The sequence below is a fragment of the Aspergillus steynii genome (genome assembly GCF_002849105.1).
Source record: "Aspergillus steynii IBT 23096 chromosome Unknown P170scaffold_1, whole genome shotgun sequence".
Taxonomy (NCBI): Eukaryota; Fungi; Ascomycota; class Eurotiomycetes; order Eurotiales; family Aspergillaceae; genus Aspergillus; species Aspergillus steynii.
In genome coordinates, this window is record NW_020194398.1 from 6,633,463 (window position 1) to 6,653,112 (window position 19,650).

Sequence of the window (19,650 nt, forward strand, 5' to 3'; positions counted from 1 at the left end):
TGCTTTTTTAAATTCTGGTTGTGGTGCGCTGCGAACTGGCTGTCCTGATGAATCAATGACCATTGCTTTTTGTATATGGAGTATACTTCCTACGGCCTCAGGCATCCCTGTAGATAAGCCGATAAGCGCCGGTGGAGCCCCGAAATTCTGCCGCGGACAACCTCACCGCCCGACAGATTTTCAGACCCGGCGGAAAACTTTCCAGCGGCTTCAAACTCAGGATTCTTCGTGGTCACCACTCTTCCCCCCCAGTTCCCTCCCAGAATCCAACATGAAACGAAAGCTTGACGCCAACGATGTGCCCTCTCCGGAAGCGGTCGAGGGGAAGAAATCCAAAGATGCGCCCGACGTCGACTTCGAAAGTCTCAATCTGGACCCGCGACTGCGCCAAGCCTTGATAAAAGAGAAATTTACCAAGCCGACGCCGGTTCAGGCCAAGGCAATCCCTCTGGCTCTCGAAGGAAAGGATGTTCTCGGTATGCATTCGAGTCGTTGAACCTATCGAGAGCTCAACTCGCTAATGAGAACAGCTCGCGCAAAAACTGGCTCTGGCAAGACCGCCGCCTATGTGCTCCCAATCCTGCAGACCATTCTTCAGAAAAAGACGGTTCGTGCTGCTCTGCTTCTAGGTCCACCTTGGAATTTCGATCTGGTAGACTGACTGATCTTTTATTCGTAGGCCGACCCGTCCCTGAAAGCCACGACCGGCCTCATCCTCGTCCCTACTCGAGAGTTGGCCGATCAAGTCCAGAAAGTCATCTCCTCGTTCGCTGCCTTCTGCGGAAAGGATGTTCGCTCTGTCAATCTGACGCAGAAGGTGTCGGATGCGGTTCAACGTACGATGCTGGCCGACTACCCGGATCTGGTGGTCTCGACGCCGTCTCGTATCATCGCCAACCTCGGCAACTCCGCCCTCTCGCTGGAAAACCTGACACATCTTGTGATTGACGAGGCCGACTTGGTTCTTTCGTACGGATACGATGAAGACATCAATGGTCTGGCTAAAGCGATTCCTCGCGGCGTGCAGACGTTCCTGATGAGTGCCACACTGACCTCGGAGGTGGACACTCTGAAGGGCTTGTTCTGTCGCAGTCCCGTGGTGCTGAAGCTGGAGGACAAGGACGACCAAGGTGCTGGTGTGAGTCAGTTTGTTGTGAAGTGAGTAGCATTGCCCCCCCGTTCAAGTGCATTGGGATTCAGGGACTGATGGCGATTTCTCTTCTAGGTGCGCGGAAGACGAGAAGTTCCTCCTTACCTACGTCATCTTCAAGCTTCAATTGATCAAGGGCAAGGTGATCATATTCGTTGGAGACGTGGACCGTTGCTATCGTCTCAAGCTGTTTCTGGAGCAGTTCGGCCTGAAGAGTTGTGTTCTTAACTCGGAGCTGCCCATCAACTCCCGGATACATGTCGTTCAGGAATTCAACAAGGGTGTCTATGACATTATCATCGCTGCGGACGAACAGGAGGTCATGGGAGCCCGGAAATCTTCCAAGAAGTCCAAGGAAGATGATGAGGCGGTGGGTTCGAGTGACGAAGATGAGGACGAGACTGCCAAGTCCACCCGCACGGATAAGCGCAAGAAGATGACTGGCAAAGAGAAGGACTACGGTATCTCTCGAGGCATTGACTTCCAAAATGTCGCATGCGTGCTGAACTTCGATCTTCCCACGACTTCCAAATCATACACCCACCGCATTGGCCGTACCGGTAGGGCAGGCAAAGCCGGCATGGCCCTGTCGTTCGTGGTGCCCGCGGATCAGTACGGCAAGCACAAACCCACGAGCATCTCGTCTGCCAAGCATGACGAGACTGTCCTGGGCAAGATTGTCAAGCGGCAGGCCAAACTTGGACACGAGGTGAAACCGTACCACTTCGAAATGTCCCAGGTGGATGCGTTCCGATACCGTATGACCGACGCCCTGCGCGCCATCACCCGTCTCGCGGTGCAGGAAGCTCGTGCGCGGGAGATCCGTCAGGAGCTGATCAAAAGCGAGAAGCTGAAGCGCCACTTCGAAGAGAACCCCGAGGAGCTGCGCCAGCTGCGCCACGACGACGAAGTGCGCTCCGCCCGCGTGCAGCCGCACTTGAAGCACATCCCCGACTACCTGATGCCTTCCAAGGGTCGAAAGGGGATCTCGAGCGAGAACGTGGGGTACGTGTCGTTCAAGAAAGCCAGCGACAATCGGATCCGGAACGCGAGGGAGAAGAATCGGGGCAGGGGCAAAGGCAACAAAGGCCGGAATTACGCCGGCGTGAAGAAGAGGGTGGACCCGTTGAAGACATTCAACCGGGGGAAAAAGTGATTTGATCAAGTGCATGATGGCGTTGTTGTATTATGTATCCAGTTACCCTTCCATTTCCAATCAATATTGTAGATATTCCAGAGGCCTTTCTGTCTCTACCGTTCTCGTCCCCCGTTTGACCTGTGGTTCTTGAAAATAGACACTGAACTGTGGCGAGATAACTGCCTGCTTAACGCTATCAATACTAATCGCGAGGTTCAAATTATACGCCGCAAAGCAGCCAGCAATAAAGAAAGAAATGTAAACAAATGCCATGGAATAAATGCGAGTCTCCGAATGTGGGAGCAGAGGTCAGGCTGGTACCCCAGGCGTTAGACGTCATATCATCATGCCCCATTAGTTAACAAACAACATTGAAGTGGTCACGGTCCTTGGCCACCGCATCCTACGAGTAATTGGCGCTGAAACAATAGTCCGAGGCAATGACCGCAATGACCGTCGCCTGTTGGGAGATAAGGTCAGCCAATTCAGACACTTCCTAGGGACCGGTGAGCTACGCACCAGCGACATGTCCACCTCCGGCATGATGTCAATATCCATGATAGGTCTCCAGCCTCTCCTCGACTCCGGCAATAACGCCAGCGTTCGATTGTGTGGAATGCTTTCCCTGATCTCCGCGATCTTGCGATCCCCATCCACGACGTCAAAGGTCTTGATTACGTTGCCGTGCGTCTCGATCTCCAATTTGACCATCTTATCCTCCGCGCCCTTACACTCAAACGCCGCGAAGTTCTCAAACGCGAGATCGAAGCTGCCGAGCTGCGCGGCCGCAAACGATCTCCGGGGCACGGCGCTGGCAATGGTCGCTTTCTTGCTCCCAGGTAGACTGACGTTCCACGCCGGCCGAAACGAGATCTTCCGGTGGAGCTCGAAGAGTGGCAGTCCCGAGGCGTCGCGGAATTCTCGGCAGGGACGGTCGCTGAACTTCCGGCCGGTCACGGTGAACTGCGGGATGCCATCGAGGTCGGCGATACTGTAGGAGATCTCGGAGGACGAGTCGCCCACGGGCCTCAGGACCAGGGTGGTCCTGCGGTCAGTCACGTATTCCCTCCGGATGGCGACGGGGCGGTCGGGTGCTTTCAAGGCACGACGAATGCGCGAGTTGCGACGCAGCTTGGTAGTCGTGGTGGTCCCAGACATGATCTCTTCGTGCTGTCCTGTCTTCCTCTCGACGGGCACGTTTTCCTTCCCACCGTTCCTGCGGAGAATGTGGTGTGATGCGGTGTGGCGTGGGAGGGATACGATAAGCGCCGTTGGATCGTGCGAGAAACTGCGGGGGGAGGTGGCGTGCTTATAAACACCGGAGAGGGGGAGGAGGAGGTTCTAGAGACCAGGCTAATCTAATCCGCCATTAGTTTGCCTGAAGAGGATAGGATGTCAATAAATGCCTCCAGATGGAACTAGAGCGAGAGACATGTCGGTGGACGGGCGTACCTGTTTTCTTCGGGCAGATTGATTGGTGAACCGCCCGGGGACCCACGATGATTTCATCGATAACTGCCCGGGGCCTTGGGGGGTTCCGCGGTCGGCCTGTAAGCATCATAGCAGGGCTTAGAATGTCGGATCCACATGGTGAATCCAACCGAGTTGGTGCTGCGGTTGACTGTCGCGGGAGAAAAAGGCTCAGCTTCCAAGGCGGCGAGCGTTGGCTTATCCGGCTGGCCTGAGCGCAGTCCTCAGGATTCTTGTTTTTTACTTTTTATTTTTTTTTTATTTTTTTATTTTTTTCTTTTCTTGATCTGGTTCTCTTTTGTACTCCAAGGGTGGGTGCAATTGCCAATTCTCTGGATCGGACGTTCATCGAGGGAGTCTGTCGGCATTCCAGGGAACATATTTTACGGAGTGGATTGGCTACTCCGTAAGTATCTCCCGGCAACGCGATAAACAAGGTCTTCGGACGGCATCTCAATGACGTCTGCGAAGATCGATTATTGACTTGGTGTGTCCAGTTTCCAATCTGGTCTGCTGTCTTCTGTTCTCCGTGTAGTCGAGTAGCCATACCCATCTACCTCATACTATCTCATACTACAGTGCTATATATAGTCCGTGGACGCAGGACCTGAAGGCGCTAGTCCCGATCAATCCACAACCCCTGGCGCCAGTCTCTTTCGGGCGCCGCACCCGTTGGCCCTTCGAGGACTGAGATCGTGGAATACGAGATGGTCGGTAGAGATCCCAGGCAACACAATCCAGTCCCCGGCCGGGTGATCCAGTGATCCAGTGATCCAGCCTTTTCGACCCCGAGTAAGGTAGTGTGTTGATCCTTCCCCGGACGCCACCGCCAAGCTACAGGGTTGCAATCCCACGGTGAAGTGTAAACGCCGTGGTCGACGGGCAACGCATCACCTCCCAAAGGCAGCCTCCCAGGGATACTCAGCCTGATACTAGTCGGCAGTCCCCACGGTCCCAACGCCCAATCCAAGTCTCGCAGCAAACCTGCTCAAGGACGAGGCGACGATCGGAGTGGGGGACGACGCCAAGCCTCTCCTTATTAAGCACAAAGGGCCAACCTTTTCACCGGCGGTGCGCTGGATCGTGTCTGGACGCGCGGCGAGAACCTCCAGAGCATGCAATCATGATAGTATGGCGCCAATGTATGCCCCTTCGGCGCTGGCGGGCGCTGCTCTTGTCTCCTCTTCTTCTACTCGTGTTGTATTCTCTCCTCCCCTATGACCACCCCGTGCGGCTCTCCGTCCGCTTCAACCTGAACGCCGCCGCCGCCGCCGTTCCCACGCCCTTCCCCGACCGCTGGTGGCTCGCCGACCATCACGCCGCCTTCCCCGTCACGCTGCGCGACGAGGTCGCCGTCGTGGTCAAGTCCGGCTACGGCACTCAAGGTCGCATTGCGCCGTGGCTGCAAGCGCACGAGGCGGCGGATCTCGACAACCTGCTGCTCGTCGGAGATTTCTCCACGCCACCCGGAGACCCCTACAGCTATCATGGCCAACCCGTCCAGGTGCACGACATCGTGGCGCGAATGCTGCACAACTCATCTCTGCCCGCCAATTTCGCGCACCCGCGACTGTCCAAGTATGCCAATCTGACTGGCGCCATCGCCAGCGGAGACGCCGACACAGCCCGCGACCTCTCGAGGTCTTTCGGATGGGAGCTTGATGCTCTGAAGGTACGACTGTCTTTTGGACTTGGCGGCTCACGATTGTCTCAAGAAGGAAACTGACCGTCGATAGTTTATTGCCGGCCTGGAGCTGTGCTATCAGCAGATGCCCGATAAGAAGTGGTACATCATGGCGGACGACGATACTTATCTTGTGCAGCCTTCCGTGCGGCGGTTGCTCGGACACCTGGACCCGACCGTGCCTTACTACATCGGAAATGCGGTAGGCGACTACAAAGGCCGGTTTGCCCACGGGGGATCCTCCTTGATCCTCTCCCATGCGACCATGAGGACCCTTTTCGCAGATCCCGCCGCCGTGTGGGCCGCGCATATGGAGGCCCTCGAGGAAAAATGGGGCGACAAGCTCGTCGCGACCGTCCTGATCAAGATCGGAATCTACCTCGACGAGCGGTACACCATTTTCTTCAACGGAGGCCAGCCGCCGGCCACCAAAATCTCCGCGGAGCGATTCTGTGCCCCGATCGCCTCTTTCCACGGGCTAGCGTCTTCGTCCGAGATGCTCCGCGTCGGACGAACATTCCAACATCTCGCCGATCCCGTCCTGTGGATTGACTTATGGGATCTGTATCACGCGCCGCCCCTCGATTCTCCCGTGCTTGACTCCGGACACGATAACTGGGACTACGTGGGACGCTTGGACGAGCATACGATGAGCATCAGCGACGTGAGCTCGGTCGGCACCTGTCGTCACATCTGCCAAGGTCGCTCGAGCTTCTGTCTGGCGTGGACGTGGGATTCACGGGAACAGGTCTGCCATTTGAGTCCGTGGATGGTCGTGGGCGAGTCGGCCGCGGGCAAGACGTCGGGGATCAATGTGGCTCGCGCCAAGGGTCTCGCGGGCCAGTGTCGATGATCGGGATCAGGGAATTCGGCGTTATCAAGGCGGTTTTAGAATATTTGACGATATATGTAGATAGAGAGACATGATACCCTTATCGCAGCTACCAGCACTCCGATGGAGAGATGACTTCCCCCGCAATCGCCGTAGGGCAAATGTCCAAAATCCGTAAGAAATCAAGTCGCACTTCAGCCGGGGGGGGGGGGGGGGGGGAACTCTGCTATAAAAGCTGACCGACTAGGACCGGGGATTGATTAATTAATTAACCAGTTACTCCGTTCTCCGGAGTAATTCTGGCACATGCACCCTCGGGCTGCATAACCCGGCCTTGTGTGCACATCGCGTTGTGCCAAGGCCACCAGGGCTGGCCTCAGGAATCCACCCTCTCAGCCTCGCCAGGCACGGGAGCTCCACGTGACGCGGGCGCGGTCTTGCGCGTCGCCGGACCGATGAATGCTTTTGTTTCAGGTCAACATTCCTTTGGCCGCCTCATTGTGCCGGCCAAATTCCCCGGCACCAACAGCGTCCTCATCTTTCGCAGCATCGATTCGGCCATCTATCCGCTGCAATGTTCGTCCGAGCTCCAACCTCGTCGCCCTACGAATCGGTCAAGACTCCTTGTTCTGCCAAGGAGTCCTTCATCTCGAGTTCTCGACCGATGACTGGCGACACAATCCACTTTCGCGGCCCACTTTAGCTTATTTGGCCCCTCAAGTGGCCCCAGTACCCTGGCCCTGCCTCCCAACAAGGCCCTGATCGTCGACTCAGGGCTCATCTATCCGTCTTGGTACGTAAGCCCTTCCTGCGCTTCTGAGTTTTCTCTTTTTTTTTTCCCTCCCCCTCTCGCTCTGCACGGTTGTTGCCCTCGTCGCTTACATCCGCTCGTCAAACTATGGTAGTATCGAGGGCTTTGGGGCAACCGAATATCCAAGCGGAGAACGGAGAATTTCTCATGCGACGATGCGCGTCGTCGCTCGGTTACGCCTGACGACGCAGCGTTGGGATTCAACGCGACGTTAGCCCGCGGGCAATCCACCCTTTCTCATATACGTACCCCGTAGTAAGTCAAGACCTGAATGCCACGATGATGTCGTGTGGGGAGCATCGGTCCCGAAATAGGCAGTGTTTGACAGACCCTCCCACGCAGTAGGACGATCACTGTCAGAATCGGCAATCTCTTTCCCTCCTAGCCTGGCTTTTTGACTCTTGGGAACCGCGCTTTGCAGGCGTCCTTAAGTTGGCCAAGGAAAACCCATCTCCCTGCCAGTTGTAAATGCGTCACCAACACTTGTAACCGCCCTTTCTGCCCCATGTGGACGCTGCCATGCACCCCATTCCCCTGATCTAGTTCTCATACGGCCTGGATCAAGGAGCGCGTTCGCAGTCCCTTCGTGGATTCATATTTCCATTCGACTCGAGCCGACCCTCTCTCATCTTTCCCCTCTACCCTCTCTCTCGTCTCTCGTTGGCCATGTTGTGGTCTAAAGGCCGTCTACCCAGCCCGGGAACGGTCCTTGTCCCTTCACATTCATATGCTCGTCGCATGCTCCTGACTTTTGCTCTGGTATATTGTTTCCTCATTTTGTTCACTCGATGGCACACCTTTCGGGATCCGACGTCGGCTTTCTTCGATTCTTCCACCGGGTACTTGCCCGCCTACTCCACGGTGCGATTTCAGCAGGCTGATCGCTACATCAACGACGCCAACAACGGCGCCGCTTACACCCAATGGAAAGCCTCGGAAAGCCCTCGCATGTGCGTGGGCGTCGCCTCCGTTGCCCGAAAAGGCGCTCGGTATTTCCGGAGCGCTGTGGGCTCGATATTGGAAGGCTTGAGCGAGGCTGAGCGCGCAAACATGTATTTGATTCTATTCATCGCCCACACAAATGCAACGGAACACCCTGCCTATTCTGAGCCGTGGCTCCACAACGTGGCCGACCGGGTCCTGCTGTACAACGAAACAGAGGTCGATGTTAACCACATACACGACCTTGAGACCGATTCCGCCAAGTTCTTCGCCCGGGAAAAGGCCTTGTTCGACTACACGTACTTGCTCAAGGCATGTCAGGACGTCAATGCTTCCTTTGTCTCTATGGTGGAAGATGATGTCCTAGCTTTGGATGGGTGGTTCCATCGGACGCTCTACGCCGTCGACGAGGCAGATCAGATGACAGTGGACAAGGGCGCATCCAGCTGTGAGTGGCGCGATGGTCTACTCAACCGAATATGAAGTATAGGGACGCTAACACGACCAGGGCTCTACCTGCGACTCTTCTACACCGAACAACTCCTCGGTTGGAATTCCGAGGAGTGGCCGGCCTACCTCTTTGGCTCCGTTATCACAGTCGGCTTCATCGCCTGCGCCCTACTTGGAATCCGTCGCTACCAACCCAAAATCCGGCCAATGCTTCCCGACGACACGATCTTGCTTCTCTGCTTCATATGCACTCCGCTTCTTATCGGACTCTATTTCGCCGCCGGACGAGTCACCATGCGTCCTATCCCGCCCGGAGTGCACGAGATGTCTCGATTTGGATGCTGCTCACAAGGCTTCGTGTTCCCGCAATCGCGAGTCCCTGATCTCATCCATCTGTACGAGGAAAGAAAAGCCGGTTACGTCGATATGCTCACCGAGGACTTTGCCAACGCGAACGATGAGATTCGATACGCAATCACCCCAAGCGTCCTGCAGCATGTAGGGCGGAAAAGCTCCAAGGAGGCGGACTGGAACAATACCAAACCCAAGCAGGGGATCACCGATCTATGGAACTTTGCCTACGAAATGAATGATCCGGCGTATTTACGCCAGGAGCATGATGCATTCCGGGAGCGCCTATAGAATCTACTCACATATACCCACAGCTTTTCCCTTCTTATAGTTCGTTCTCCTTGCTTGCTTGCCGAAAGCATAAGCAATACTGATTTAATATGAATTATATAGTTTAATGAATGAAAACGATGCGAGATGTGCCTAACTACTAGGGTAGGCGGGCCGTAAACGGCATAGGGTTGAAAGGGCAGTGCTGCTCGTCTCAAGCCGACAATGATGGATTCACTGTACAGAATGACGAGCCATTGATCCCCTGATATGCTTTTGGAGCATATGCCACAGGTGATCCTGCTTTCGTCGAACAAGAACAAAAAGAAGATGAAAAGGTCAAAACAAGACGGGCTCGAAAGATCTAGACTCCCAGAGACCATTGAAACTGCTTGGGGCAATGCTCTAAGCTGGAAGTGCAGCTCGACATCGCGCATGCAAGGGGGCTGCGCGATCCAGGAACCAGCCCTGTCCACAGGGGAAGTGAGGACTCTTGCCAAGAATTGCCTGTTTTTCCCTTGCTCCTGCTATGGTCGATCAGGTCTGGTTGTAAGCTTGCATCAACCGGCAGAGCCCTACTTTCTTCAAAAAAAACAACGACGTCTGAGCATGGAACCATGGTTCTGACAAAAGCAAAGCGCTATAATTCGACAGCCAAGCGGAGATGGTCGCCAGTCATGATGAGTCAACATGAATCACGGCCCCACGCCAAGTGACAACATCGACGGGACTCCAGGTGAACCCGGCGATTTAAATAAGCTACTGGGGTCGAATCCTTTCAGATATCACACCATCTCACTCCTCAAAGACACAACATCCAGCCCATAGAACTGAAGCTATTCGTCCCATTCGTCCTTCACTATGCCGACAACCTCGACACCACCCAGCTCCATCGTCTTCTATGACATAACCATGCGCCCCCCCGTGGAGAAGACCTGCTGTTCACCGAACCCCTGGAAAGCCCGAATGGCACTCAACTTCAAGGGTCAGCCATATTCGACCTCCTGGGTGGCCCTACCCGACATTCCCAAAGTCCGCAGCAGTCTCAAAGTACCGCCCTGTCGCAAATTCGCCGACGGCACCGACTTCTTCACCCTGCCGATCGTCGAAGATTCCGCCACGGATTCATCAATCGGCGACTCTTTCGATATCGCGGTCTACCTGCAGAAAACGTATCCGACCTCGGGCGCGGGGGACCTTTTCCCCCCTCAGACGCTGGACTTCGTCTTTAATCATGATTACATTCCACTGGTACCGCTCACGGAGTGTGGCGAGAAGAACTTCCCCGAGTATGCCAAGTTCAATATGAACATCGACGCAGCCTTTACCGCACATGTGCAGCTGGCGGTTCAGGGGTTCCCCTTCCATCCCGCCACTGCCGACATCACCAAGGCCGAGTTCGTTCGTCGCGCGGGTGTTACGTGCTGGGAAGACTTTGCGTTGGTCGGCGCGGACCGAGAGAAGGTAAAGGACTCGTTCCGGAATATGCTGGGTGGTCTGGCGAAGCTATTCCAGAGAGACACTAGCGGCCCTTTTCTCCTCGGAACACGAGCGAGTTATGCGGATATGATTGTCGGGGGATGGCTGCGAATGATGCGCGTAACTCTTCCGCAGACTGAATGGGATGAGCTGGCAAGTTGGCATGGGGGTCTTTTTGGTCAGTTGCATGATGCGTTGGAGATATACGCGGAGGTGAAATAGCATGCTAGACAGCACTGTATTAGGCGCATATGAAACGATACTATGAATGACAACCCTGCTTATGCTTTGCACACCCCTGGCTCTAACATGGGAAGGTGTCATGACCAGAACCTGTTAAAACTCTACATAGCAAACCTACTCGGGATCATTTGTACTCTGGCCATTGGGCTGCTAGAGCCCTTGCACCCTTTCTGCGCATCTCGTGTCATCCCCGTCTTAGCATCTACTAAGGATCCTGCGTTCTGGATTTATCATCTAGGCATGATAGGTTTGTTCTAGGCCTCGCCGTGGCTGGGTTTTGCCCTTGACATTAAAGACCGTATCGAGACCGGCCGTCTTTTTGACTAGGACAATGAATGCATCTGGTCTTGCTCATGAGAATAGGTCACTTTAGGCAGAGTTTCAGCAGACATAACGTAAAAAGCTATTGATTGTGTCACAATTCATGTTATGAGCGATAGTCCGAGTATCAGGCTATGTAGCCTATGGAGATGCTGTGTATAAATCGCAGTGGCCCGACCAAGCTTGATTAAGTAAAAATAACAAAAGAAAGTAACCACCTAGCTCGGCAGCAAAGAATTTCCATCAAGATAGTGCTTCTGCCGGCCTGAGCCCCTGGATAGCCATGGAGCGAGTCGCCATGTACCGGAGTTTGTCCAGATTCCAATTCCAAACATCATTTGGGTTTCGTCCGTCAGGCACTACTCCCCCAGGGTAAAAGTCTTTCCGATACCAAGTCACGGTTTGGGCGGAGGTTTGTGATGGAGGAACCGGAAAGATTTGCTAGAATAGAAGGCCCGTTAGAGGTGAAAGAATTATATTAATCAGCCTAGAACTTACAACTCGAGGAGAGACGGTACCATCCCTGCAATGTATTTCTAGGGATCCGGCGACCTCCTTATCGCGTTCATCATGCCACATCACCAAGAGCACAGCATTGACGTGTGGGGCCCCACACTGCAGCCAGATATCTTTATCCTCCAGGAGTTTAGGCCACGAATCGCCATGTCCAGTTTCGATAGCAACACAGGGAAGGAGGTTAGCACTGGTATGAATAAATCCACCACCATCCTTGTAGATATTTTCCCAGGGGTGTGGGAATCTCTCAAATCCCATATGCCTCTTATTAGTGACACAATTCAGGCAGAAAACTCTTCTACTAACCGCCATTGAAAAAGATATCGAAATCCTCTAACTCGGCCCGGGAGAAAACGCCCGACCTGACTGCTCGAAGCTCCTCATATAGCACCCAGCAGGGCACACTCGCTCGCGGGTTTGAGGACATTCTGATAGATAGCCGACCGACAGTAGGATTGAATGTAACATTCGGATTGCAGTTTTCAACATCGCCGTCATCGCAGAGGCTTCTCGCCACCCGGTATCCTATTTCGGGAGGGATCCCTACTGTCTCGAAGTAGCTAGGGCTGTCGGCGGTAGTAATCCACTGGGTCAAATAGGCACGCAACTGAGTCTCGTTTATTGACAACGAAGACATGATGTGTGATGTTGACGTCCAAGCCTACGAACGAAGTCGAGGAATAGAAGGAAGAAGAAGGAAGACGAGCGGTGAGTCCAAAGGTTGAGATTGTGGGAATAATAGGCAGGGTGAATGAGGCACAGAAATGTATCCAAATATCAAGCGAGGAACCTCCGTCTATGTGGGGTTGAATTCGCTCAGATGAACAGGTCTTTATTCTATGGTTCGTGACAGAGTTGATATGTCATACTGAAAGGCACGGATGAAGAATCCGCCGGAGTACTTGAATTGACGTAGGCGGAACTACATCAGGCAAGCGAGTGTCATAGTGGACAACAGTGGACCGGTTCTCGATGATGAGTGTGCCCTACCTAGGTTGTATATAAGGAGGAATAGCTGGTCTTTGCTAGAGGGGCTCAGGTTGGTGTATGGTTTTGTACACATTAACCAGTTAACCCGGGATAAGAAGGCTTTTAAGCTAATCGTTTTATTTCAAAGAGGAGTCGATTTTATATAGTCTATCTTGTCTTTTGGTACCCTTCAATAAACCCCAGTTTGCTGGACAAGGATTACTGCCTGAGGCATGAAAGACTGTAACTGCCTGTTTGGGAAGGGTGCCAATTCAATGGCCAATAAGAGCGTGGCAGACGACCCTAGTGGGTCCTCGGCATTCCCCCATCAGGCATCCGCGGACGGGTGCCTTAGGGTCCGAACTTCCGGCTACAGGAGGTGATACTGTCCCCTGGATTCTACATTTGATTAGAAAGTCCAGGAAAAAAAAAGATCACACTGCATTTTCCCCTGTGGTTCATCCCGGAGGAGCAAGTTAGTTTGCAGAGAAAAATCAGGGCATATGGTCCGTCAGAAGGGCGAGTGGCGACCGAATCCGTCAAGACAAGGGCTTGGGCTCGGCAATTCACCCCAGCTGCTGACTGCATGAGGTCTTCTAGGATAGGCCAGCTTTGGATGCCGGTTATGCCCGCTATGCCCGCTATGTCGGACGGAGCGAGTCTGGAAGGGCGCCGGATTATGCCACGTGACTGGATAGCCCTCATTCTGCGGCGATTCTGCGCCTCTCAAGTCGAGCGTTGGCCAATGCTTTCAGGCTGTGAGATATACTACCTTGTCGCTTTAATAAAGCCGTGGGGGCGCTTGGGGGCCGCGGAGTGGAGCTGGCAGCTCGAGGACTTTGGACATAAAAGGCGAGCCTCGGTGCAACGATAGTATAGACAGCACGTCACACCATATTCCAACAATAATCCAGACTAGCCATGCCGACTCTGACCGAACTCGCCGAAGAGGCCTTGGCAAATGCTCGACGCCTCGACGCCTATACCGCGGCGCAGGGCCTCCCCCTCGTCTCGCTCGACGACGACACGCTAACGCGCGCGGAGCTGCCGGCCGAATTGCAGACGACGCGGTCGGCGCTGGTCGACTCGGCGCAGATGATGAAGCGATTGGCACAGGGTCCGTTGCTGAATATGACGGAGATGTTGTTTAGCGTGCGTGCCCCACCAGTCTTGATCTACACCGACAAGGAAATTAACCACAACGCAGTTCACCGATATCATCTCGATACAAGCCATCTACAGGTACGATCTACCCAGCCAGGTCCCCCTGACGGGGACGGCATCCTACGAGGACATCGCACGGGCAGTGTCCCTGCCGGAAGGCATCTGTCGGCGATTCATGGTGCATGCCATGGAGAACGGCATCTTCGAGGAAGTCGAAGGGCGCGTAAAGCACTCTGCCTTCTCAAGGATGCTGGCCGAGGACCGCGAGGCCATGCAGGCGATCGGTATGATGGTCGTAGACCTCATCCCCGCTGGGCACCGCACCCTGGACGCGCTGGCTCGCTGGCCGGCCTCTTGCGAGCAAACGGAGACGGGATTCAACCTGGCTCACGACACGAACCTGCCGCTGTACGCCTTCCTGTCGCAGGATCCCGGGCGGATCAGCCGGTTCGGGACCGGCATGAAGTTCTTCTCGCGTGGCGGTGGATTCGATCTGAAGTTCTTGGTCATGGGCTTTCCGTGGGCGGAGATTGATCGCGAGGATGCCCTCGTGGTGGATTGCGGTGGCGGCGTAGGCACCGTGTCGCGCCGACTGGCCGAATCGACCGAGAAAATGCACTTCGTGGTGCAGGATATGGCCGGACCGGTGGCTCTGGGCCAGCAGACGTTGCCCGCCGAACTGCAGGACCGGGTGCGGTACGAGGTCGGCGATTTCTTCGCGGAGCAGAAGCTGGTTGGGGCAGATGTCTATTTCTTCCGCTGGATCTTCCACAACTGGAGTGACGCGTATTGCGTGCGCATTCTGCGCAACCTAGTTCCGGCGATGCGCGCCCATTCGAAAGTGGTGATCTACGAGTATATCCTGGCGGAGGAGCCGGAGCTGAAGTGGTCGAGGAAACAGGGCCGGTGAGTTTGCCTTTCCCGTGGAGTGGGCCATGTCCATCACTAATGTCGCCAGGAATTTGGATATGGTCATGATGGCCGGTTGGAATGCCGAGGAGCGATCTATGTCGCAGCTGAGCAGGGTGTTTGCGCAGGCAGACGAGCGATTTGTGTTGGAGGGATCGTGGCAGCCGGAAGGCAGCACCATGACGGCGATTTCTTTTGGATGGAAGGAATAGGATTGGTCACGACCTTTGAGAAATACGTACGGCTGAAATGCATTGGATCTGCAATACTTGAATTCCGGGATGATCGACCAACGGCCTGCAACTGAAGGGATCCCAACCCACTGTGGGTCGCAGGATCAGCTAGAATACGTACATCCATGGATGCTCTAGGCCGAACAACGGAATTTACCGAGATTTAGTGTGTCTGGCATCAAACTTGCGTTATCATTTTGCTTTCGTCTGCTCGTCTATGGAAACATCAAACTCTCTAGGCGGAGATCAAGTCCGCCGCCTTCTCCGCGATGGCATAAATCACGGCCTGGTAGTGACCGGTGATCGGGACGGGCAGCACGCTGGCATCAACCACGCGCAGGCCCTGCACGCCCTTCACGCGGAGCTGCGTGTCCACCACCTTGCCCATGGACGCCGATCCGGCGGGGTGGTAGAAGGTCTGGCCGCCTTGCTTAACCACCGCGTCAATGGCCTCGTCCGACGAGTCCGGTCCCAGGGGGGCGAAGCCCGGTCGAGTGAGTTCACCCTCGACAATGCTCTGGCCCTCGGGCGTCGCCGTCAAGACGCGGGCGACTTGACGGATGGCTGCACGCAGAGCCGCCCGATCAACCTCGGTGGCGTAGTAGTTGGGGTCGATGACCGGCGCCGTCTGCGCGTCCGCCGACGCCAGGGTGACGCTGCCGCGCGACGTGGGCACCATGCCGAGCACCGCCGACGCAATATGCGTGCCGTCCATGGGCACGTCGACTCCGGAGATGGCGGCCCCGGCGGGCGCGTAGACGACCAGAGTCTCGGCGTGCAAGAAGTCAGACGCCAGGTAAGGGTGGCCTTCGACCGTCTCGCCGTCGACCTTCAGCGCCCGCTCGATGTCGGCCCTGGGCGCCTGCACCGTGGCGTTCCAGTCGCAGGGCAGACCCAGGCCATACGCGGGACTGTTCCACTTGGACGTGCCCATCGACAAGCCCTCCTCCGGGTTGCGCAGCTTCCACCACTGGTTGAAGGAGAAATGGTCGTGGAAGTTGCGTCCGACGTCCGGGAGGTCGGCCACCACGGACAGCCCGTGCTTCTCAATCTCTTCGCGAGGTCCAATGCCCGACAGCAACAGCACCTGGGGCGTGCGATACGCACCGGCGGACACGACCACCTCGGAGCGCGCCGTGAACGAACGTCCGTCGACCGTCTCGACGCCAACCGCCGTGAGCTGGCCGTCGCGCGTCTCTGTCAACACCTTCTGGACCAGCGTCTCCGTCACGATGGTCACGTTCTTTTGCTGGCGCAGACCGTAGGCCTCGCTCGACAGCTGCCGCTTGCCGTCGCGCCAGTTCTCCGTCAACTCGTGAATGCCGAACGGCTTTCCTGCGCTCGCGTCGCCGACGACCGGCACGCCCACGCGCTCCCAGGCGGCCCGCAGAGGCTCCTTCAACGGGTACTTGCGCTCGTCGCTGCTCGCCGACACGGTGACGTTCTGAATGGGACCGTCCTTGCCGTGGATGTCCTCGTCGGCGGCAGCAAAGGGGACCTTGCTCTCGGCGCGCTTGAAGTAGGGCACGAGGCCGTCATAGCCCCAGGCGGGGTCTCCGACCTGCTTCGCCCAGAGCTCGTAGTCGGCGGAGTTTCCGCGCGTCCAGGTGCCGTAGTTGGTGGCCGAACCACCGCCGACAGCTTTGCCGGCGGCGTTGTAGCAGACTCGACCGTCGAGATGCGACTGCGGCGTCGTGCTGTAGGCCCAGTCAAGCGGCGAGTAATGGGCGCCGAAGCAAGCCATCGGAGCGCCTGTCAGCGGGTGATCGACCACGGACGAACCGGCCTCGAGCACGAGAATCCGTGCCTCGGGGCTCTTTTGCGCCAGGCGAGAGGCCAGAGCGCTGCCCGCCAGCCCGGCGCCGATGACGATGTACTCGTATTCGTCGGAGATGGACATGGTGGATTCAGGAATGAGGATTCAGGATTGAGGAATGAGGATTGTGGATTGGCCAAGTGCAACGGGCACAGAAAACCACGAAAATAAAAATAAAAATAAGGAAATCAAGGAAATGCAAATGCGAATCCAACGGAGGCAATCGAATGGAGGATCGAGAGTCTGGACATCTCCAAGCCCGCGGATTTAAATAAAGGGGCTATCCAGCCCCACGAGAAACCCCTCCACGACGGCGGTGATAGGGATTAGGACCGGAGTAATCCAGAATGGTCGTCCGGGTGGGTTGACAGCAACGGGTTACATCGTCTGCCCTTAGCGCTGACGCCAGATCTGAGCGATGGGCTCTAGATCTGACTCGCCCATGGGGCCAGGCGTCCAGCAGTCTCCACCCAACTAACTGTCTTGATCCTGGCGGAGGAGGGAGGGGCACGCAAGGCTGGAAGCAGAAACCTGAGAACGTGAGAATGATTGATTATATGGTAATTGCAGTAATTGTAATCCCAAATCCCCCGGGGTAAGTCCACCAACTCCGTTGAGACGCCGTAATGTACATGCATCCTAATGCAACTGCGTAGAAAACACAACCCCCCAGCGCAGCGGCCGTCGCAGAAAAGTCCCCACGCTAAATGATCACCTTCTGGCCGTTAACCGCTTCCAGTCTAGATCACGCCGTCTCTCGCATCACCTGCATCTCCCACTGCGTCTCGACCGTGATTTGTTGCGCCGGTTTTCGGCTGGCCATTGTGTCAGTATCCGTGGTCCGCCCAAATGGCATCGTCTCCTCGCTGGCTTCGAGCCGCCGCACCTTCGACACTTGGCGGAAATACCGGAACCGCCGCACCAGCGGGCCCAGCAGCGGACCGCAGGCCACCGTGATGCCTAGCGCGGGCTCCAGGAAGCTCCACATGAGCGGATATGCCGCCGAGTACGTGATGTCCATGAAATCCGTCTCCATGAGGCTCTGGATGCGAAGAATGCTGATGATCATCGTGCTAGGCGCCGCGTTAGTTCATATGCGCGGAGAGGAGTGGGTCGGGGTGCAGCAAAACCCACAGAATTCCCAGCCCGAAGATCCCGAACAGGGCCACGCGATTCCCCTTGCTCACTTTCAGGTTGTAGATCATCGGTAGCGGCAGCACAAATACGCAGACGTCCGTGGCGAGATCCAGCACCCCCACGGCGATAAAGGTCGCCTTCTGGTTGGCGCAGTGGCCGCCCGGGATCGTCTGGTCCCAGTTGAAAGCCAGCGGTCGGCACAGCAGGAACGCCGTCAGGATGACCATGATGCCCCAGGAGAGGATGAAGCCGATGGTGACCCAGGCGGCGATCCGGAAGGTTCGCACGAAGAAGATGCGGCTGTAGAACAGACAGATGGACGTCTTGATGAGGCCCAGCGTCGATCCGTAGAATGCCTGCATCGCCACGAGGATCTGCCGACGAGTTAGCCAGCCGAACCGTTTCGAGCCGTCGGCGACCGGTGCGTTGGTCGCGTTGGTTGTGTTGGCTTTCCTGCCGGGGGCCATTACCTTGAGGAAGTTCGGGACATGAGACGGCGGGGATTGGTCGGCGTGGTGGCCGGCAGATGAGATAAAGACCTCTGCACCATCACGATTAGCGTCGAGAGCCACAGGGTAGCTCGAGGAAGCAGGGTGTTCGTCACGTACGCAGCAGCACGGCGACGGCCATGCCGTACAGAAGAAACTAGGCATCGTCAGCATCCCCAGCCCTCGGGAGCAGCCAGCGCGACGCACCTGAGCAGCAAAAATCACATAGTCCTCGGCCAACAACTTGGCTCGATTCATCCGCTTGGCAACCAGTCGCAGCACGACCGACGCGGTGGCCGTGATCGTGAAGACGATGGTCACGACGAAGATGGCCACGCTGCGAGGAGTGCTCAACTGGTCAGCGGCCGTCCGGTGGGCGGGCGATTGGTCCATGATGGCAGGGCAGGACAGGCACGGCAGAGACTTCCAAGTTGATTCTGGAACTCTGCGTCGATCGCTCACGAGCGATCGTTCTGGTGACGGGCACCCTTATGTAGAAGCTCATGGTCTCTGCAGGGGTCGAGGCCAAACTGATTGGCCGATGCGAGGGGCGAAGCGCAGGGAAAGGACCGGAAATGGCAAGAATGAGACGAGCAACCCTGGAGAAATCCGCCGTGGCCCCCAATGAACGTGCAGAAGGTATCTGCAGTCATCATCTCGCGTGGAGGGCATGCATGAGCAAACCTGACGGACGGAGGGGGCGGCCCCCAGCCCTGATATATCACCGTGGACTCACCATGGACCATGCTCTTGGGTCCCCAGACCAATCCTTTGCGCCGGGCCTCCAGCGGGCACGGTGGCAGGATTTTAGTGATAACGGTGACAGGATCCAGGTTGATTGAATCCCGAAGCTGCGCCGGTCTTCAGTCACAAATCCTGCGGCTGCTTATTGTCTGACTGCGTGCCTTAGCGCCTGCCTGGTCGGGTTTAGCGCGTCCCGTGCAGAACGCTAAGTATGGACTTCCTGCGCGTCGGTTGACGGTGGCTGCAGAAAACCTCATTTCCATCGACTGGGATCCCCCCGTCTGCTGATTCCATCCATCCGCCTTCGCCAGCGGCTACGGCGACGACAGCTCCCGTCATCATTTACCAATCCTGCCCCGCGGTAGCATGCAATTTGACGCCCAAGCCTCGTGGGGGCCTTGCTCGGTCGTTCGGTCGTTCGTCGCGTTGTCGGCCTGACCAACACTCTGGAGTCGGTCGGTGGAGCCCGTCAAGCCAACGGTCAACCTAGACCGCGGCGTCCTGGCAGCCACGGGACGAAGCCAGGCAAATTG

General features: G+C 56.2%; 10 protein-coding genes across 10 annotated transcripts; 6 read left to right on the plus strand and 4 right to left on the minus strand.

The window, feature by feature from the left end:
* Window positions 1-230: 230 nt before the first annotated feature.
* dbp9 (ATP-dependent DNA/RNA helicase) lies at window positions 231-2,573 on the plus strand. Its single transcript, XM_024848480.1, has 4 exons — window positions 231-476; window positions 531-607; window positions 680-1,158; window positions 1,226-2,573. Exons 1-4 carry the CDS (start codon window positions 272-274, stop codon window positions 2,304-2,306), a joined length of 1,842 nt encoding a protein of 613 aa, XP_024711221.1. The 5' UTR covers window positions 231-271; the 3' UTR covers window positions 2,307-2,573.
* P170DRAFT_433394 (uncharacterized protein) lies at window positions 2,304-3,737 on the minus strand. The gene is made up of 2 exons (XM_024848481.1): window positions 2,808-3,737; window positions 2,304-2,748 (listed from the first exon to the last, which is right to left on the minus strand). Exons 1-2 carry the CDS (start codon window positions 3,444-3,446, stop codon window positions 2,692-2,694), a joined length of 696 nt encoding a protein of 231 aa, XP_024711222.1. The 5' UTR covers window positions 3,447-3,737; the 3' UTR covers window positions 2,304-2,691.
* Window positions 3,738-4,536: 799 nt separating this feature from the next.
* Window positions 4,537-5,662, plus strand: P170DRAFT_52950 (uncharacterized protein). Its single transcript, XM_024855254.1, has 2 exons — window positions 4,537-5,514; window positions 5,582-5,662. Exon 1 carries the CDS (start codon window positions 4,882-4,884, stop codon window positions 5,482-5,484), a length of 603 nt encoding a protein of 200 aa, XP_024711223.1. The 5' UTR covers window positions 4,537-4,881; the 3' UTR covers window positions 5,485-5,514; window positions 5,582-5,662.
* P170DRAFT_433397 (PAN domain-containing protein) lies at window positions 5,540-6,369 on the plus strand. The gene has a single exon (XM_024848482.1). It carries the CDS (start codon window positions 5,552-5,554, stop codon window positions 6,293-6,295), a length of 744 nt encoding a protein of 247 aa, XP_024711224.1. The 5' UTR covers window positions 5,540-5,551; the 3' UTR covers window positions 6,296-6,369.
* A 1,454-nt stretch (window positions 6,370-7,823) lies between these two features.
* P170DRAFT_443612 (uncharacterized protein) lies at window positions 7,824-9,119 on the plus strand (the record flags this gene model as incomplete). Its single annotated transcript, XM_024850566.1, has 2 exons — window positions 7,824-8,475; window positions 8,536-9,119. 2 exons carry the CDS (start codon window positions 7,824-7,826, stop codon window positions 9,117-9,119), a joined length of 1,236 nt encoding a protein of 411 aa, XP_024711225.1.
* Window positions 9,120-9,959: 840 nt separating this feature from the next.
* On the plus strand, window positions 9,960-10,799 carry P170DRAFT_343784 (uncharacterized protein; the record flags this gene model as incomplete). Its single annotated transcript, XM_024843423.1, has 1 exon — window positions 9,960-10,799. One exon carries the CDS (start codon window positions 9,960-9,962, stop codon window positions 10,797-10,799), a length of 840 nt encoding a protein of 279 aa, XP_024711226.1.
* A 585-nt stretch (window positions 10,800-11,384) lies between these two features.
* P170DRAFT_422411 (uncharacterized protein) lies at window positions 11,385-12,294 on the minus strand (the record flags this gene model as incomplete). The annotated part of the gene is made up of 3 exons (XM_024847430.1): window positions 11,385-11,582; window positions 11,640-11,770; window positions 11,964-12,294. 3 exons carry the CDS (start codon window positions 12,292-12,294, stop codon window positions 11,385-11,387), a joined length of 660 nt encoding a protein of 219 aa, XP_024711227.1.
* Window positions 12,295-13,547: 1,253 nt separating this feature from the next.
* On the plus strand, window positions 13,548-14,911 carry P170DRAFT_471319 (putative O-methyltransferase; the record flags this gene model as incomplete). The annotated part of the gene is made up of 3 exons (XM_024852828.1): window positions 13,548-13,778; window positions 13,834-14,696; window positions 14,749-14,911. 3 exons carry the CDS (start codon window positions 13,548-13,550, stop codon window positions 14,909-14,911), a joined length of 1,257 nt encoding a protein of 418 aa, XP_024711228.1.
* On the minus strand, window positions 14,748-17,095 carry P170DRAFT_433399 (GMC family oxidoreductase). Its single transcript, XM_024848483.1, has one exon. It carries the CDS (start codon window positions 16,830-16,832, stop codon window positions 15,168-15,170), a length of 1,665 nt encoding a protein of 554 aa, XP_024711229.1. The 5' UTR covers window positions 16,833-17,095; the 3' UTR covers window positions 14,748-15,167.
* Window positions 17,096-17,689: 594 nt separating this feature from the next.
* Window positions 17,690-18,261, minus strand: P170DRAFT_433400 (uncharacterized protein; the record flags this gene model as incomplete). The annotated part of the gene is made up of 1 exon (XM_024848484.1): window positions 17,690-18,261. A coding segment is annotated over exon 1 (409 nt), but the record flags the coding sequence as incomplete, so codon positions are not given.
* Between the last annotated feature and the right edge of the window lie 1,389 nt (window positions 18,262-19,650).

What these genes read in the sequence shown, in the direction of transcription:
- dbp9 (XM_024848480.1), top strand. Translation starts at nt 272, where the DNA reads ATGAAACGAAAGCTTGACGCCAACGATGTGCCCTCTCCGGAAGCGGTC. An exon ending in CGAAGGAAAGGATGTTCTCG is followed by an intron (nt 477 to 530) that starts GTATGCATTCGA and finishes TAATGAGAACAG; the next exon opens with CTCGCGCAAAAACTGGCTCT. An exon ending in GTGAGTCAGTTTGTTGTGAA is followed by an intron (nt 1,159 to 1,225) that starts GTGAGTAGCATT and finishes TTTCTCTTCTAG; the next exon opens with GTGCGCGGAAGACGAGAAGT.
- P170DRAFT_433399 (XM_024848483.1), bottom strand. Translation starts at nt 16,832, where the DNA reads ATGTCCATCTCCGACGAATACGAGTACATCGTCATCGGCGCCGGGCTG.
- P170DRAFT_52950 (XM_024855254.1), top strand. Translation starts at nt 4,882, where the DNA reads ATGATAGTATGGCGCCAATGTATGCCCCTTCGGCGCTGGCGGGCGCTG.
- P170DRAFT_433394 (XM_024848481.1), bottom strand. Translation starts at nt 3,446, where the DNA reads ATGTCTGGGACCACCACGACTACCAAGCTGCGTCGCAACTCGCGCATT. An exon ending in CGGAGGTGGACATGTCGCTG is followed by an intron (nt 2,749 to 2,807) that starts GTGCGTAGCTCA and finishes ATCTCCCAACAG; the next exon opens with GCGACGGTCATTGCGGTCAT.
- P170DRAFT_433397 (XM_024848482.1), top strand. Translation starts at nt 5,552, where the DNA reads ATGGCGGACGACGATACTTATCTTGTGCAGCCTTCCGTGCGGCGGTTG.